At 39.5% G+C, this 18677-nt stretch overlaps 1 protein-coding gene across 3 annotated transcripts in view; it reads left to right on the forward strand.

Annotated features, from left to right (window-relative positions):
* Positions 1–8291: 8291 nt before the first annotated feature.
* Positions 8292–18677, forward strand: part of LOC122540519 (cystathionine beta-synthase-like) — a 37727-nt gene continuing 27341 nt past the window's right edge. For 2 of the 3 annotated variants that reach the window (XM_043676383.1, XM_043676386.1), the window contains exons 1-5: positions 9458–9664; positions 10557–10734; positions 13278–13384; positions 16185–16319; positions 18362–18441. In XM_043676383.1, coding sequence (XP_043532318.1) covers positions 10592–10734; positions 13278–13384; positions 16185–16319; positions 18362–18441 — 465 coding nt within the window. In that variant the 5' untranslated portion in view covers positions 9458–9664; positions 10557–10591. Of the gene's footprint in view, positions 8364–9457; positions 9665–10556; positions 10735–13277; positions 13385–16184; positions 16320–18361; positions 18442–18677 lie in introns of those variants that run through there. The other variant, XM_043676385.1, reaches the window with a different exon arrangement.

Genomic DNA, 18677 nt, shown 5'->3' on the forward strand with positions numbered 1-18677 from the left:
ATAACTCTGACAAATGAGAACCTAATCATATCCCACTGACATTCCATGGCTTTACTGTAACCGAATTACCCATGTTATCGTCAACGGAGCTAGTATTTGGGGAAAAACGGATGGAGACTGGCTACGTAAACACCATGGGGGGCACGGTGGCACAGTGGTTAGCACTGCTGACTCTTCGCGCCAGAGACCGGGTTTACGTCCCGCCTCAGGCGACTCTCTGTGTGGAGTTTCTACGTTCGCCCTGTCTCTGCGTGGTTGTGCTCCGGTTTCATCCCACAATCGAAAGATGTGCAGGTTTGATGCATTGGCCATGCTAAATTGCTTGTAGTATATGGGGGTGGGTCGGTGTGGACTTGTTGAGCCGAAGGGCCTGTTTATACACTGTAAGTAATCTAATCGTTTTGACAACAAAAGCATGTCCGTTGGTCGACAGTTTTTGATTATAAATTCAACTCATTTCTCCCTGAATCCTCCATCGTTTGCAAGGTACAAATGAGATGTGCAACAGAACTTTCTCTATTTGCCGAGATGGGTCTAACTTCAATAACACTTAAGGAATTGGACACCATCCACGACAATGCAGTCACTTGATTGTACACTCTTCAAAACCTGGATATTTATTCCCTTCACTGCTAAGGCACAATTGCAGCAGAGTGCAAGAACTACACGATGCACTGGAGTAAGTCATCCTGGAATTTTTGACAGAACTTTCAAAGCTCAACAGCTGTACTGACTATAAGGACAGGGTTGGAAGATGCAATGAAACGCCACCATTTGCAAGTTCCCCTCCTAGGCCAACAGCACCTGACTTGGAAAGGAATCAGTGATAAACTCGTTGAGTGGTGAAGTTGTCTTGATCGGCAAAGTTGCACACTTCAGCCCTCCATCTTTTATCTTAAAATTTTAATAAATGTTGATTAATGCAGTGACCAGACTTGGGCTCAGTCCTTTAGCTATTCCCTAAACAGGTGGTTGCTATAGTTCTACCAGTGGTGGGTCATTGGAGGGCCTGGACTTGACTAGGTAGTCGGGGAGGGAAAGGACTTTTACGAAAGCGCATAGGTTTGAGGAGGGAAAGTGGTGGGGTCAACTTCGGGGTGGTGGAAATGTCGGCGGATGATATGATTTATGCAGAGGTTGCTGGAATAGAAGGTGCGGAACTTCCTCTGTCCTTGTTCTGCCCTTGTTGTGTTGGAGGTGTGGGGTTCATGGATGGAGGTGTGGGACATGGATGAGAGGCGTTGGAGGGCATCTTCAACCACCTGGGAGAGGAAGTTCCGGTTTTTAAAGAAGGAGGCCATCTGGTGTGTTCTGTGATGGGCCTCTGGGAGCAGATGTGGCGAATGCAGAGGAGATGGGAACACAGGATAGCATTTGTGCAGGAGGTGGGTTGGGAGGAGATGTAATCCAGATAGCTATGGGAGTAAGTGGGTTTGTAAAAAAACATCAGTTACACTGATATCCGGGGATATTTTCTCTCCCCACCCCTATCCACTTTCAGCAAAGACCATTTCCTCCATGACTACCCAGTCAAGACCACGCCATCCAATGACCCACCATCCCCTCCCGGCACCTTCCTCAGCCAAATTGCAAAGCCTGCGCCCACGCAACTCCACCTCCTCCCAATGCCCCAAAGAAAATTCCGAACAATAGTCCTAGACATAAATCTCCATACTACTGCCTCTGTTGTGTGTTTACTGTGGCCTCAATCCAGGATTTTGCCCACTATTTTTGATATTGGAAAAGTCCAGGATTTTGCCCAATACTTTGGATGATGAGGCATATTGCCTGATTCTACAGTGATAGCAATGCTTTTGAATTTCAGAAGAAGATCATTAAGTTCTCATTTGTTGGAGATGATCATTCCTGTCACATGATTGTCAGGTAATGTTACTTGCCACTTATTAGTCTGTGCCTAAATGTTGTCCAGGTCTTGTTGCACATGGACGCAGACTGTTTCAATGTCTGAGAAGTGGCAAATGGTGCTGCATGTAGCAAAATCTTCAGTGAACATCCCCACTTCTGGCTGTATGACGGAAGGAAGATGAAGATGGTTAGAACAAAGACAGTACTCTGAGGACCAATTGCAGTGATGTTTTGGGATTGAGATGACTGAATGAGTTGTCCAAAGGAGTCGGATACAATTACAACATTTAAAATGCATTTGGATGGGTATATGAATATGAAAAGTTTAGAGGGATAAGAGCCAACTGATGGCAAATGGGACTAGATAAACTTAGGATACCTGGTCAGTACGGATGAGTTGAGCCAAAGGGTCTGTTTCCATGCTGTACAGCTCTACGAATCTATGACTCTAAGAGAAATGAATTGATTGATTTGACCAGCATCCAAAACACTGAGACCAAGCAGGTAGTTTATACACATTTCTGCCCCCAGAAAACATCACCTGAAAGTCAAGACTGTGTGACATGGTATTGGGATATCAATGGAAGTGTGCAGAAGTATTGTTACATGGGAGGGAACTAACAAGAGGAAATGCATAATGAAAATGACCTGAAGAACAGCTCTGAGACAAGTACATTGGAACAAATGGTTATTGTGGCCTGAAGAGCAAGTCAACACAATTTAAATGATAGCGAGTTGACATATAATCAAAGAATTTGTCTTCAAAACAATCAAAGTGGCATTAGTGAGAAGAGATAAACATTAAAGTGAAAAGAATTTTGTGTTTGGACAATTGAAAGCTAAGAGGGGAAAATACTTAATAGCAAAAATACACAAGATGGCTATTGGTGAAGGGAGAGCTGGAGAATATTTCAAGTCCATGTTTCTGCAAGTGAATATTATATTCAACCAAGGATGAGCTAAAATCCTCAAAAGCTGATAGCATAGTTTCAGTGCAGAAAGAGGGAGAACTCTAGCAATTTGATGAAAGGGAAAAAGAAGAAAAAAATAAAGAATGAGACAAAGGGAGGGAGATATTTACCACACTTGGAAGCCTACCTTCTTCCAAACTGAGATGACTGTCTTTGGAAATCACTTCTTGGTCCATATATATCATCACAGTGCTGAGAATAAATATCTCCATGCAGAAATTAGGTACTTAAAGCCATCTCTCAAATTGGCTACCCACTTCCCCTTTCTCTTTAAACTCAGATAAATCCTAGTCAGAACCAGTACCTTGGAAAAATATTTGGTTAAAATGAACAAAGAATTAGAAGAATAAATTTATAAGGCATGATATCGTGTTTGGTACGACCTGGTTTACAACATCAGCCAGACTGCTTGGATGAGGATATTGACATTATGTTTAAAAGTCACTCAAAGTTTGAAATCAAAAGATCAAGTAGCTTTATTGTTAATAGGGAACCAGACTTATACTTTAGAAATAGGCAGACTAATTAAGAAATAGTTATGATAAATCAAAAAGGCTATTTTCATTTGGAAAATGGGGACTGTCGGAAATTTGAATCCTCTTTAAACTTGTGTTCACTCAGCATTCCATATTTGGAAACAAAAACAGAAGTTGCTGGAAAAGCTCAGTAGGTCTGGCAGCATTTGTGAAGAGAAATCAGAATTAACATTTTAGGTCACGTGACCCTTCCTCAGAACAGTTCTGAGTTTCTCAGTTCTGAGGAAGGGTCACTCAACCTGAAATGTTAACTCTGATTCCGCTTCACAGATGCTTCCAGATCTGCTGAGATTTTCCAGCAACTTCTATTTTTTTGTTTCTGATTTACAGCATCCACAGTTCTTTCAGTCTTTATTCCGTACTTGGTATTTCCTGCACAGCACAAAACCTCATTTAACTGTGCTACAGTAATAACCATCCATCAATATGAACAAGCAAAATATTTATCAGGTGTCACTCTGCACCAATGAAAGTGTGTTTTTGAAAATAAGAAAGTTTTGCGATCAGAAGAAATTAAAACTAACCTTCACCTGGAGACGCAAGAGGACAATGGTCATCCAATGTCATGAATATTTGTCCCATAATCATTGCCCAAGAAGGTTCAGCAAATCTTAGCAGGACTTCTACACTTAATGGTAAGGTCCTAGAGAGTGTTGCTGGACAAAGAGACCTTGGAGTGCAGGTTCATAGCTCCTTGAAAATTGAGTCACAGGTAGATAGGATAGTGAAGAAGGCGTTTGGTATGCTTTCCTTTATTGGTCAGAGTACTGAGTACAGGAGTTGGGAGGTCATGTTGCGGCTGTACAGGACATTGGTGAGGCCACTGTTGGAATATTGTGTGCAATTCTGGTCTCCTTCCTATCAGAAAGATTTTGTGAAACTTGAAAGGGTTCAGAAAAGATTTACAAGGATGTTGCCAGGGTTGGAGGATTTGAGCTATAGGGAGAGGCTGAAAAGGTTGGGGCTGTTTTCCCTGGAGTGTCGGAGGCTGAGGAGTGACCTTATAGAGGTTTACAAAATTATGAGGGGCATGGATAGGGTAAATAGGCAAAATCTTTTCCCTGGGGTTGGGGAGTCCAGAACTAGAGGGCATAGGTTTAGGGTGAGAGGGGAAAGATATAAAAAAGACCTAAGGGCAACCTTTTCACACAGAGAGTTGTACGTGTATGGAATGAGCTGCCAGAGGAAGTGGTGGAGGTTGGTACAATTGCAACATTTAGAGGCATTTGGATGGATATATGAATAGGAAGGGTTTGGAGGGATATGGGCCAGGTGCTGGCAGGTGGGACTAGATTGCATTGGGATATCTGATCAGCATGGATGGGTTAGAGCGAAGGGTCTGTGTCCATGCTATACCTTTCTATGACTCTATGACTCTATTTGTTTGACACAGCATAAGATATTTACCCCAAGGAGTGGGGTATAACAATAAATGCTCAGCGGCTTAGGAGGGCTTCTCATCTGGCAGAACTTGTAGGCAGTATTCATCACATAGTGGATGTGAGAGAGTTGTTTTCTTCAAATGTAAGATAGATCAGGAGAAGTGGAGAAAGACCCAGAGATCTGCTCCTCGGATGCTGCCTGAACTCCTGTGCTTTTCCAGCACCACTCTCCTCCAGAATCAGTTCCCTAATACCTTGTCTGGAAAGTAGAATGATGCCCCCAAAATATTAATGAAACTAACACAATCATGTCAACATCCTGCTTGTCTTCTACCAGTGAATCATCCCCAAATGTCATGTTTGCATATTTTCTTTATCCAATTAATTAATGTGTCATATTTAAACTGCTGCTTCTTAACAAACCCAGAACACAATCAGAAAATTGCTGGTAATTGTAATCAAAAATCTTCAAAATCAACACGTAATTTGTAATAGTTCTCCTCAATACTGACAGTCTCCTTGCAATTTATAAGTTCCATTTGCAAATTTAGAACCAACTTTTTGATGTAAATTACAAATCATTAGTGCAAATTGTGAATAGTAGTCACTGAGTAACACTGATCCTTGTTAACTATTACTTATCACCTCTTGCCTCTCTACATGGCTATTTTTTTATTCCCATTCTCTGTCTTGTGTCTTGAAGCCAGCTAGCAGTACATGCTGGAATTCTTTAATGAAGAAAGGGATAGAAGTTGGGTCTTTAACAATAATGAAGGCTGCGATAGATATTTTTAATCAGTAAGGAAAGCAATGGTTATGGAGAAAAGGCATGAAACTGGAATTGATGTGTTGAATCAGCAAATAAATAATTGAATAGCCAAACGGACTCAGATGGCTGAACAGCCTAAATCTGTTCCTATGCCTTATCATCTTATAGTCTGCCACTTGTCCATGATATTGCTTTCTCTGACATCACCCATTAGTCTATTAAGGGCACCTTATTGAAGAGCTTTTGTAAATCTAAATACAGTACATTATTATCTACTTTGTTCCCTGCTTAAAACAAAATAATAAGATTGATCAAATTAGATTTTCCCATCTGAAATCCACATTGACTATTCATTACTAGACTACCTGTTAAATGCAGTGCCTGTTTGGGTGGGGGGAGGGGGGAAGAGGTAATGGCTGGGTAGTATTGTCGCCAAATTATTAATACAGAGATCTGGGTAATGTTCCGAGGACCCGGATTTGAATCCTACCATGACAGGTGGTAAGATTCAAATTTAATAAAAATGTGGATTTAAGGGTCTAATGATGACTATGAAACCATAACTTGTTGGGGGAAAATATCCATCTGGTTCTCTAATATTCTTAACTGGTTTTGATTACACATATCTCCACACCCACATGATGTGATTGATTCTTAACTGTTTGACAATTAGGAATGAACAATAAATGTTAGCCTGGACAGTGATACCTGCATTCTGTGAATGTATCATTTAAAAAAAATTCTATTGACTGCAAATACCCTGTATATTAGGACCTGCAAAAATTCAATGGCTGATCTGATCTTGGCTATTTTGTATCAGATAGACTTCTAATTCCAATATTTCAATATAGCATCATTGATCTGTAAGAAAGATGAACACAAATAGAAAAAAAAAGATAAAGGAACATTGGAGCATGCGTATTTATCCCTGTAAGGCTGTTCTAACATTCAGTCATAGAGTCACACAGCAAAGAAACAGACCCTTCAGTCCAACCAATCCATGCTGCCCATAATTCCAAATAAACTCGTCCCACTTGCTTGCACTTGACTCATAGCCCTCCAAACATTTCTTATTCATGAACTTATCCAAATGTCTTTTAAACATGGTTACTGTGCCTGTATCCATCACTTCCTCTGGAAGGTCATTCCATTCTCAGTACAGAAAGAAAATTCCCCTCATGTCTTTTTAAGTCTTGCTCCTCGCATGTTAAAAATATGGCCCCTAGTCTTGAAATTCCCACCTGAGGGAAAAGACACCTACCGTTCACTTTATTGATACCCCTCAGGATTTTAGAAACTTCTGGAAGTTTGTCCCTCAACCTTCTGTGCTCCAGTGAAAGAAGTCCCCACCTATCAGTCTCTCCTTATAAAAGTAAACCCTCCATTCACAGCAACATTCTGGTAAATCTCTTCTGAATACTCTCCAACTTAATAATAGCCCTCTTATTAGCAGTTAGCTCAAGTCTCAACTTGCTTGTTGTGGCTTGTTTCCAAATCTTTTGATAAGCAAATCTAATAAAATTCTATTGAAGTCAGTGTTAAAAAATTCAATGCTTTCGACTCAACATGATTTTGGGAGTTTGCTGAATTTCCACTGTAATTTTTGAGGAGAGCTCTCTGACATCAGCCCTAAATGGTCTAACTCCAATTTTAAGGCCATACACACTTCTTTTAGATTCTCACATGAAAAGAAATATTTTCTTACTATCTGCCCCAACAGATCATTCTACACACCGCAATTAAATCATCCTCCGTTTTATGTTTGAAGAATTCAAATCTGCTTCATTTAATCTGTTCTCATTTTTAACTCCATTATCTCCATTATTAATTTGGTGAATTTTGTGCTGCATCTCTTGCAAGACAAACGGTCAATATATTCTTGCTGTGATATGATGTCTCAGACTAAACGCAGAAATCCAGATGTTGACTATGCAAATTTTTATATAATCATGGTCCTCTTAACCTAAAGCCATATTCCATTAGCCTGTGGAAATTTCAAAGATTTGGGCCTATCCACTTGCCTTTAATGACTTTTTTATTTGTTCCATCATTTACACAATACTTTAACGTGTTTTTAAAAGTCAAATAACTCCATGACAGCTGGTATCCTGTCACCAAGTCACCCTTTATTTACATGTGACCAGCTCGCTTAGAGGCAATCCCCAGTGTAGTGAGAGTCCTTTTTTTTTCATTCTTTTTTCTTTTACTTTTCCTTTACCCCACACTACTACCTGACAGCGGTAGTGTTTATTTTTCCCCAGCACCCATGTCGTGTGTGTGCAGGTGTCAGACACAGTGAAAAACAACAAGTGCGTAAATCTTTATTTATATTCCACCACCAGGAAGAAAGGAAACACCTGAGTGGCCAGTGAAAAGCAATGCCTTTCTCAGAGGGCAATGCTGCGTGATTAAACAATGAAGGGGAGGGCAGGGATTAAATCAAAATAGAGTCGTAGGGGGAAGGAATCTGGTTTATATCTGTCAGCCACAGGTCCCTGACTGTCCCAGGTCAATAGCCTCAATCAGGGATCACGTTCTTAATGAAATCTGCCTGGTCCTCGTTCCACTCAGCTTTTGAGATGCGAAGTATTGAAAATATTCGCATACTTTTGGCTTTTAAATACTTACTTCCTGAAATTTTGCTTGCATTATGTTCTGGCAGTCAGCCCTAATAACAAGGTAGCAGAGTTCATTGACAGAAATAACTATCCTTTCTCACCATTGCTGGGAACAATAGTTGGGAAACGGTTGTGATATTTGAACAGACTGTTTCCATTCTAATTGCAATTTCCTTTGACCAGAAAGGAGAAGTTTTGATTTCAAGTTTCTGTAAGAGGAGGTAACTACAATTTTTCTGAATACTAGTAAAACCATCTTAGAATGCAATGCATCATAAGCCATGGCGACTTACTGGCTTTTGGAGTTTGCAATACCAGGTCAATGTCAAGTTCTTTACCCTTCATTATGTGCTATTTGAAATGTCTGATGCATTTTGATTCATGGAATAGTTTGCAGTTTACGAACCATAGTTGAAGTTCTCAAATGTTCAGAAAAATAGCACGTGGGAAAGAATACTCTGTTGAAAACCAATTATCTGCTTTCTGTTTCATGTCTTCAGCTTTTCCTTGACTTTGAACAGTGAAGCACATTATTCAGCTATCATTGAAATGACGCTAATATATTCAATTGTGGCAATGGATGCAATATGATGAGAGCTCCAAGATGCTAAAGATTTGCTGTTATTTGCTAAGTGAATTTCTAATAGGTCTCCTCAGTACTAAGAAATTATAGACTATTATCAGAGTTAGTCCTCAGATTTTCCTGGTGATTTATGTTCAGTGCATTTTGTTTCTACATTGCTGTTAATTCAAGGAAACCTCTTTGGCTGAGCTGAATTGGAATCACACAACACAGAAGGAGGCCAATTAGCTCTCTAAGTGCTTGTAACAGCTCACTGAGTGAGTTATCAAATTAATCCTACGCCCCTTGCAAATAGCTTTGTGAATGTTTTGTTTATAATTATACATCAAATTTCCTTTTGACAGCACTGTACAAAAGAAGCAAGGGTGATTTGGGAGTAAAAAACTTCTTCACACAATGGGTATGGAAATGTGATGGAGGCGGGTTCAACTGAAGTATTCAAGAGGGCATTGGAAGATTATTTGGTCAGAATTGCGATATGGAGTAAAGGCAGGAGATTGGCCATGAGTAATAGAATCAGTGCAGGCATGATGGACTGAATGGCTTTCTCTGTGCTGTAACAATTCCATGACCCTGTGATTATGTGATAGGTGTGGTTGAATCTGTGCCAATTGTCGAACAGCTTGCATTCCAGACCATAAAAACTCACCTGCATTCCTCATTTGTCTATAACCAAATAAAAACTAGGGTAAAGCAGACTGAAAATTTAAATTACACCACTCATGTCAAATGCATTGTAATTATGCACAACAAGGAACAGAAAAGTAGGAGGGTTCACCAAGCTATGAACCCATTGGACAGAAGATAAGCATTTAAAGTTTTCTAATTGTTGATGCCAAGCCAAAACATTCCAAAAGGAATCGAACTTCCCTCTTTCTACACATTGCCTTGTTTTTGTTCCAGAAGAAAACCATCAGAATTTAACTACTCATTTTCCAGGTAAGGTTTGAGTGAACAAGATTTGTGTAATTAATTTCTTCACAAATACCTTTATTTTTCTTTTAAATGATAATTACAGCTGCCACTAACTAAAGCAATTAACAAAATAGGGTGTCTCAGCAATCTTCATTGTAACGATTATTTCTGATCATTCAGAAGCTTGAAAAAGTGATTGACCTTTGATATAAAAAGTGTATGAAAATGACTTCAGTTGTTCTGCTGTTCTTGCTGTCAGTCTAAAATGATTGAATCATGTCTAAAGTGATTTATCAAGAAAACGGGAATTTACAGGGACTAAAATGTTGCAAGGAAGCTCTTAACTGTTATTGAAATATCAAATTCTATTATCCTGTCAGGGAATTTATCCAATTATAACAGGGAAAATCTATTTTTTTTATATTACTTAAAATACAATGCCAAGACTTCTTCAAACATAATTCAGGCACGGTCTTTTGATGGTTTAGCTAGAATACAACTTTTATAGAATCTTGTTTGCTATTCAAAACTCCATTTCAGAAAGCTCACCATTGTAGGTGTTAGGTCAGCCTGACTGAGATTTCCTCCATAGCATGCTGACTCTCCAAATTCCATTATATCCATGTTTTGGACTTGCAAATGCTGCAAATGTACGATCCTGATGTTTTAGATCTGATCTTTTATCCAAGCTAATGAAAGGCCATTTCAACAAGAAGCATTAACTTTGTTTCTCTGCACAGATGCTGCCTGGGTTTTTCCACTGTTTTACCTTGGATGTTAGAAACTAACTCAGTGTACTCTGGAAATTGAACTGAAGGCTGAGAAGTTTGCATTAGTCTGTTGCACACAGAGCAGATTCTTTAATAGATGATCAAGACTGGAAACAGATAAAAATATTTAGCTTTTTTTCCTACAGATTAAATAAGTTTTGCTTTTAACTCCACTGTTCACATGATGACCTCTGAACAGAGCAACAAAATGAAAGAGAATCAAATACAGGAACCTCAGCAGCCTAGAATGCCAGACCTTCCATCACGCTGCACCTGGAGTCTGGGAATGGCGCCATCCAAATCTCCACACACTCAAGATCAGCTGTAGGTATTACATATGCTTCAGAGAAGTAGCTTCACAGCAGCAAGGCCACGTGTCATTGAAATCGTGTAACAAGTAGTTTTACTTTCTAAGTCATAGAGACGTATAGCACGGAAACAGATGCTTTGGTCCAACTCGTCCCTGCTGACCAGGTATCTTAAATTAATCTAGTCCCATTTGCCAGCACTTGCCCCATGACCCTCCAAACCCTTGCTATTCAGATACCCATTTAGATGCCTTTTAAATGTTGTAATTGTAACAGTCTCTACCACTTCTCCTGGCAGCTCATTCCATACATGCAAAACCCTTTGTGTGAAAAAAGTTGTCCCTTAGGTCCCTTTTATATCTTTCCCCTCTCACCCTAAACCTATGCCCTCTAGTTCTGGATCCCCCCCCCCCCCCCGCAGGATAAAAAAGATCCTTGTCTATTTATCCTATCCATGCCCCTCATGATTTTTTAAGCCCCTATAAAGTCGCCTGTCAGTCTCTGACGCTCTGTGAAAACAGCCCCAGCCTATTCAGCCTCTCCCTCTCACTCAATCCTCCAATCCTCGCAACATCCTTGTAAATCTTTTCTGAATCCTTTCAAGTTTCACAACATTCTTCCAATAGAAAGGAGACCAGAATTACAAGTAATATTTCAAAAGTGGCCTAACTAATGTCCGGTACAGCCAGAACATGACCTCCCAACCCCTATACTCAGGGCTCTGACCAATAAAGGAAAGCATACCAAATGTTTTCTTCACTATCCTATCTACCTGCAACTCTACTTTCAAGTAACTATGAACCTGCACTCCAAGGTCTCTTTGTTCAGTAACACTCCTTACCATTAAGTGTATAAGTCCTGCTCTAAATTGCTTTTCCCAAATGCAGCACCCTTACATTAATCTAAATTAAACTTCATCTGCCACTCCTCAGCCCATTTGCCCACCTGATCAAGATCCCAACAAAATCAAGTATCCTTGTTTAGTCAAAGCTCTTTTGGGGATCACATTTAGTAAATCCACTTATTTTGTGTGAGTTCAATGGAGATTAATAAAGTGATTCTCTTTGTAGCATTAAAGTCCAACTTCACTCAACATACCTGCACAAGTGAAGGTCACAGAATGAACTATTCTGGTGTAATTCTCTGTTTGTTCAACTAACTCCTCTGAGTAAGAATGTAATGCGTTATCAATATCAGTTTCACCAAATGGAATCTTCACAAAATCTAACAGAGTATACACAATCGATTTCAATTGATTGTAATCTAATCAAGGTCCTGTAAACATATGCTAGAGTCAGCTGAATGGTTTGTGGTTAACTGATTTTATTAACTGAAATCCAAAGGACTGGATTTAACAATTACTTGCCAGAGTGTTTGAAGGTGGGAAGCTTGTTAAATCCAGTATTTGGCTGAATTACAATTAGTGTCCACTTAAGGGCCACATCCCTTGGTCACTGTGACTTAACTGGCCTTAGGAAAAGCCTATGCCAATTTGCCAAACTGATTGACTGCCTTGGACCATTCAGAGGGGCCTTTAAAGTTTAACCTGGTTGTCATCCCCACCAAAATCTTTCGAACCTGAGCCCCCAAGTTCCTTCATTCTAAGCCCTCCTCACAAGGGCTTGTCAGACTGGCCTCAGTGACAACTGTAAAAATTGATTCAGTTCCTGACTCAGTGCAGCACAGGTCTGTCTGAGGTGCTGGAGAGCTTACTAAAGCAGGACGTCCTCACCCGGAAGCACAGAAAACTCACTCCCACCATATTGTATAATTTATCCCAATGAAACAGTGTTAACATACTGAACTCGTTGCTTGTCCCATTTTCTTTTACAAAATAGAATTTTTTTTTTTAATTTGTAGAATTGCCCCAGTTTTATTTATCTATTCATTCTTGCAATACTAGAATCACTGGTAAGGCCAACATTTATTGCCCATTCTCAGATCCTCTTCAGTAGATGGTAGTCAATCTCACTTTAAAAACTGCAGCATTTTGTGTAATGAATATGTACTCACACTGCTGCTGGACAGAGAGTTCAGGGATTAAGTAATGGTAATACACACCCAAGTTAGGAAGGTGACTAACCTAATGAGGAACTTGGAGTTAAGAGTACTTCTGTGTGACTGCTGCACTTGCCTTTCTCAGTGGTATAGGTTGCAGCCCTGGTAGGGTAGTGATAGTGATTTTCTGCAGTGCGTGTTGCACAGATGGCACCTGCTGCAGATACAGTGTGCCAATGAGGGAGCAAGTTAATGAAACAGATTGCTTTGTTTTAGATGGTATCAAGATTCTTGATTGCAGTTGGATCTGCACTCATCTAGGCATGTGGGGGCATGTTCCAGTTCTTCATTTAAATGACACTATAGTTTCATTTGAGTGCTCCCGTGGCTTTTTCTCCTTGTTTCTAACAGGTCACCTTTCAGTCTCAGTGTTAATCAGATATCAAATCTGGACCTTAACGAAATAGCACACCATGTGCTGCATTTCATTTTGGACACGCATTACAGACTTGTTTAGATTGTAACAAAGCATTCTGTTACATTCTACGTCTTCTTTTGCAGAAAGGATTCAAGCAAGATCTTGCCTAATGTCCTCTATAAAATTGGTAACACTCCCCTCATCCGAATTAATAATATTGCAAAAGAATATGGAATCAAATGTGAGCTATGTAAGTAACACTGAGTGAAATCTCATTATGTTTTCATCCTACACAAATGAGCTCAGGTTTTTGGAAAAACTTGGAGCTTTCAAATAATTATTTTGTGTAGTTGTAGTAGGTAAGCAAAGACTGGACACAAAGGTGAGCCTAGTGCTGTACCTCAGCTGTTAATGATTTGGAGGTGCTGGTGTTGGATTGGGGTGTACAAAGTTAAAACTCACACAGCACCAGGTTATAGTCCAACAGGTTTATTTGGAAGCACTCGCTTTTGGAGCACTGTTCTTTCATCAGGTGAAGGAGCAATGGTCCGAAAGCGAGTGCTTCCAAATAAACCTGTTGGACTATAACCTGGTGTTGTGTGACTTTTAACTTTCAACTGTTTAGGTCGTACTGCAATCGTTCCGTTCTAGCATTTTAATGATCGGTATGTTCTTAGTCACTGTAAAATAAGGAAGAAAACTTATACTATATTCAGAACAAAGCTTGAAGATTAACCTCCAATGGTGTGCTAAAGGTTTTTATCTTAAACAAAATGTAATATATTTGCAATTTTTTTGTCAGTGAATTTCATTTGAAAATGCATCTTTAAGGTCAATGTTCGGTAAAATGAATGCTTTTCTAAATTTATTTTACAAATACTTAGAATAATAATTGTTATTGTATGTATTATGTAAACATTGTCACAAATTTCTGTTTTTGGCAGACTAATGAAAATGGTCTTATAGGATTTTAAAAACTCATTTGCAGGATATGAGGGTCAATGGGAAGAGTTTACAGCATTAATTGGCCATCTCTAATTTCCCTCAAAAAGTTGTAGTTAATAGTTTTCTTGAATAGGTTCAGTCCAGAAGATGTAAGTACATGAATAATATTGTTAGAGATGGAGTATTGGACTTTCAAACCAGCAACAGTGAAGGAGCAGGTTTTTTATTATTTTACACATTCATGAAAAGTCTGACTAGGCCAGCATTTATTGCACATCCTTAATGACCTTGGCAAATATGCTGCATTACTATCTTTTTGACCTGCTGATGTCCACGGGGTGTAAGGAAGCACAAAATGCTGTTAGAAATGGAGTTCCGGTTCACAATGGTGAGTAATATGGATGGGAATTTAGAGGTGGTGGCATTTCCAAATGTCTGTAGCCCTTTAGGTGGTAGAGCTTGTGAGTTTGGAAGATGTTGTGTAAGGAAGTTTGGCATGTTGCTGCACTGCATTGTGCAGATGTCAGACATTGCTACCTCTCTGCTCTGATGGTGGAGCTATTGTGTGTTGAAGATGGTAAATAAGCTGCCAGTAATGTGAACTGCTTTGTCCTCAATGGTACCAAGTTTCTTGATTGTTGTTGAGGGTGTAGCCATCCAGGCGAGTTGAGAGTACTCCATCAAATTCCTGAATCATGCCCACTAGAAGGTGTGTATGAGCAATCTGTACCACTGCTCAAATTGCTGTATGACCTCTCTGTACTATTGCTCTAGAAAAGGTAAATTTATTGCCACCATCCTCTTCCAGCTTGAGCATCTGCAAGATTTGCCTAATCCAGTGATGCAGAGGAAAATAGCTTGATCATCCAATGAAAAGTAGTCTTAAAGAAGATGTTGCTTATTGCATTTTATTAATCAGTTATATTTCAAATGGAACACAATATAAAAATAGAGATGTGTTGCTAAAGCTGAACAAGGCACTAATCAGACCAAAGCTGGAAAACTGAGCAGTTTTGAGCTCCTTATTTAAGGGAAGGTATATTGGCATTGGAAGCAGTTCAAAGAATGTTCATTTTGTTGATACCAGGTTTGGAAGGGATTGTCTTTTGAGGAGAGGTTGAGTAGATTTGGCCTGCACTCGCTGGAATATAGAAAAATGATAAGTAATCCTGTTAAAACATAGAAGCTTGTGAGAGGACTTGTCAGGATAGATGTGGAAAGGTTATTTCCTCTTATGAGAGAATCCTGGACAAGATGGCATAATCTCAGAAGAAGCGGTTGCAAATTTAAGACAGAGATGAGGAGGAATTTCTTCTCTGAGTGTGAATTGGTGGAATTCTGCAGACAACTGATGAGGCTGGTTTTTAAGTATATTCAAGGCAGAGAGATCATTATTTACTAAGGGTATCAAAGGTTAATGGGAAAAGGTAGGAAAATGGAGTTGAGGATTATTAGATCAATCATGATCTCATCGAATGGCAGAACAGTTTTTTTAACAGTGGAGATGAACTCTTGATAGGGTGCACTGAATTTTAATCTTATTTGGCTGGCAAATCTTTCTCATTAATTCATGCACAGGATTTGAGCCCAGCATTTATTGATCAGAGGGCAGGTAAGAGTCAACTACATTGTTGTGAATCTGGAGTCTCATGTAGGGCAGACCAGCAGTTACCAAGTAGTGAGGAGAGCAGTTGCCAAACAACATTAGTGAATCAGAATGACTTTCCGCTCAACAATTGGCAATGGTTTCATGGTAATGATTCCAGATTTAAAACAAAAAAAATTGTGTTCAAATTCCACCATCTGCCATGACAGGATTCAAAACCAGGTCCCCATAACGTTACCTGGGTCTCTGGGTTAACAGGTCTATCAATGTTAATAGTAGGCCAGTGAATAAGCTGTTTTAGGCTACTTTAGAAATATCTCAAAGCAAAGTTATTCTTAAGAATAATGTTACTACCACCAACTTACACTCTTTAATTCAATACTAGTTCAATATATTCTGTTACTTTTTATTTGCACTTTATCATTTTCAGTGTTTGTATCAGAAAAATGTAATTAGAACCATAACTTTGCTAAGGCTACTTTTTGAACATCTTTTCTAGTGGCAAAATGTGAGTTCTTCAGTGCTGGTGGAAGTATTAAGGACCGCATTGCTTTACGAATGATTGAAGATGCTGAGAAACAAGGGATTCTGAGATCAGGTGATGTCATCATTGAACCAACCTCTGGTAACACGGGTAAGAATTGTTATAGTATTCGCTGAAAGATTTGAGTCAAGTAGGTTATGGGAAAAAAGAAGTCAGTGATACCCATTAGGAGGTTCCAGAATAAACATCAGTGATATATACAGATTCTATTCTAATCTCTGGGTGTTCTGCTAAACTGCAAGACTGCACCAGAGCCCTCCAACATGTTGAAGCTAGTGCAATAGTGTCGAAGAGTGTGGTGCTGGAAAAGCACAGCTGGTCAGGCAGCATCCGAGGAGTAGGAGAGTCGAAGTTTCAGGCATAAGCCCTTCATCAGGAATGATGCCTCTCTCCTGCTCCTCAGATGCAGCCTGACCGGCTGTGCTTTTCCGGCACCACACTCTTCAACTCTGATTTCCAGACATCTGCAGTCCTAACTTTCTGCTGTTGGAATAGCAATTGACATGTGTTGTGCCCACTTCCTGAGAGTTAAATGGGTCCAAAAAGCCTATCATAATGGCCTTCCCCAATCTGTACCCAATTGGTCCATCCGTCAAATTCATGAGACCACCTTGCAGCCATCCTGAGCAACTTGTGGCGATAACATTCAATCGGTTAAGTATGATCCTTGTTGAAACACCATGCTTCCAAAATTTAAAACACAACAGTTAAAGTAATCTGTTCCAAATCACTGCTGCAGAAATGTGTTAAATGAGCCCAAAACATGGTGCTTACAAACTCATTGCACTCTGACATCTGTGCTTAAACATTTGCCCACTTCCTGTAATGTTTGCCAGGTGAACTGAAATTACAGATATAATGAAAATAAGACCAGAACTGGAATAGGAACCATTCGTCATTATTTCAAATGTGTAATCTTCCAACTTTGCAATTGGCTCCTGTCCTATGCCACTCAATGCTATTGCCAGAAAGAAACATTGTTGTTAAAGAAAAACAATTGCATTATTACTTTGGTTAGAGATCTAAGATTGTGCATGAACACGTTTGCAATACATTAAATGTTGTTTGCAGCATAGAATTTTGTTGTAAATTTCTCTGTATTTAATGAGTTATGCAATTAAAATATGAAATTTGCAGAACTGAGCAGACAAACTTGCAGTGATGGACTTTATACTTTCAAGTGGGCCTATTTACTTGACAAAGCAATGTTTACATTATCTCCCATAGCATAAGACTGGGTAACATTTTTATCTTTTAGGTAACTGAAAGATTCAATCAACATTTATTACAGCCTTGGTATCTTAATATATTGCAATTACTGGCACAAATATAATTAGGCTAGCACTGAGGAATTTGATTACAAACCATTGCAAGCTTGCCTCAGCATATCATGCTGCAAGTGGCCTCAGTAAGATGGAGACACAGACCTTTCTACTGTTAGGTCACATACCATGATTCAGTAATGATTTCGTGAGCATGCCTCTTAAAGGCATATTGCATACTTGCTGTGAAACATAAAACTGTAGACTTCACTGTCCTTGCGCAAATCAGTTATAGAAAAGAACATCATTTACATTCTTGCAGGTAAATTACAGAATCATAGAGATGTACAGCACAGAAACAGACTCTTCGATACAACCCGTCCATGCCAACAAGATATCCCAACCCAATCTAGTCTCACCTATTAGCACCTGGCCAATACCCCTCTAAAGCCTTCCTATTCATATGCCCATCCAGATGCCTTTTAAATGTTTCAATTGTACCAGCCTCCACCATTTCCTCTGGCAGCTCATTCCATACACGCACCACCCTCTGTGTGGGAAAAGTTGCCTCTTAGGTCTCTTTTGTATCTTTCCCCTCTCACCCTAAACCTATGCCCCCTAGTTCTGGATGCCCCCATCCCAGGGAAAAGACTTTGTCTATTTATCCTATCCATGCCCCTCATAACTTTATAAACCTCTATTAGGTCACACCTCAGCCTTCGACGCTCCAGGGAAAACAGCACCAGCCTATTCAACCTCTCTATAGAGCTCACATCATTAGATTAGAGTCATCAGTCATTTTCTGATGTTGAGTGCTGTTACTTGGCCATAAGTGATTGAATGTATTGCCATCAACTCATATTTTCACAGGTATTGGTTTAGGCTTGGTGGCTGCTGTGAAAGGATATCGCTGCATCATTGTCATGCCAGAGAAGATGAGCTTAGAGAAGGTAAATGTAAAATTAAGAATCCTTGATTCTGAAAGAAAGTAATGTCCTGATTCAGAAATACCCCACAGTGCAACTTCATTTTATTCCAGTTGCTGCTGCTGATCAATTATTTTCTGCCCATATTAACCCTGGGTTCATACGATGACAATCTGAAATGATTTTCTGCAATTCAAGTTGGGTATGGACATTTCTATTTTGTCACATTGCCTCCACAGTTTGGGCTGTGGTCCTCCCTG

This window comes from Chiloscyllium plagiosum, chromosome 35 (assembly GCF_004010195.1).
Source record: "Chiloscyllium plagiosum isolate BGI_BamShark_2017 chromosome 35, ASM401019v2, whole genome shotgun sequence".
In the NCBI taxonomy this organism is placed as follows: Eukaryota; Metazoa; Chordata; class Chondrichthyes; order Orectolobiformes; family Hemiscylliidae; genus Chiloscyllium; species Chiloscyllium plagiosum.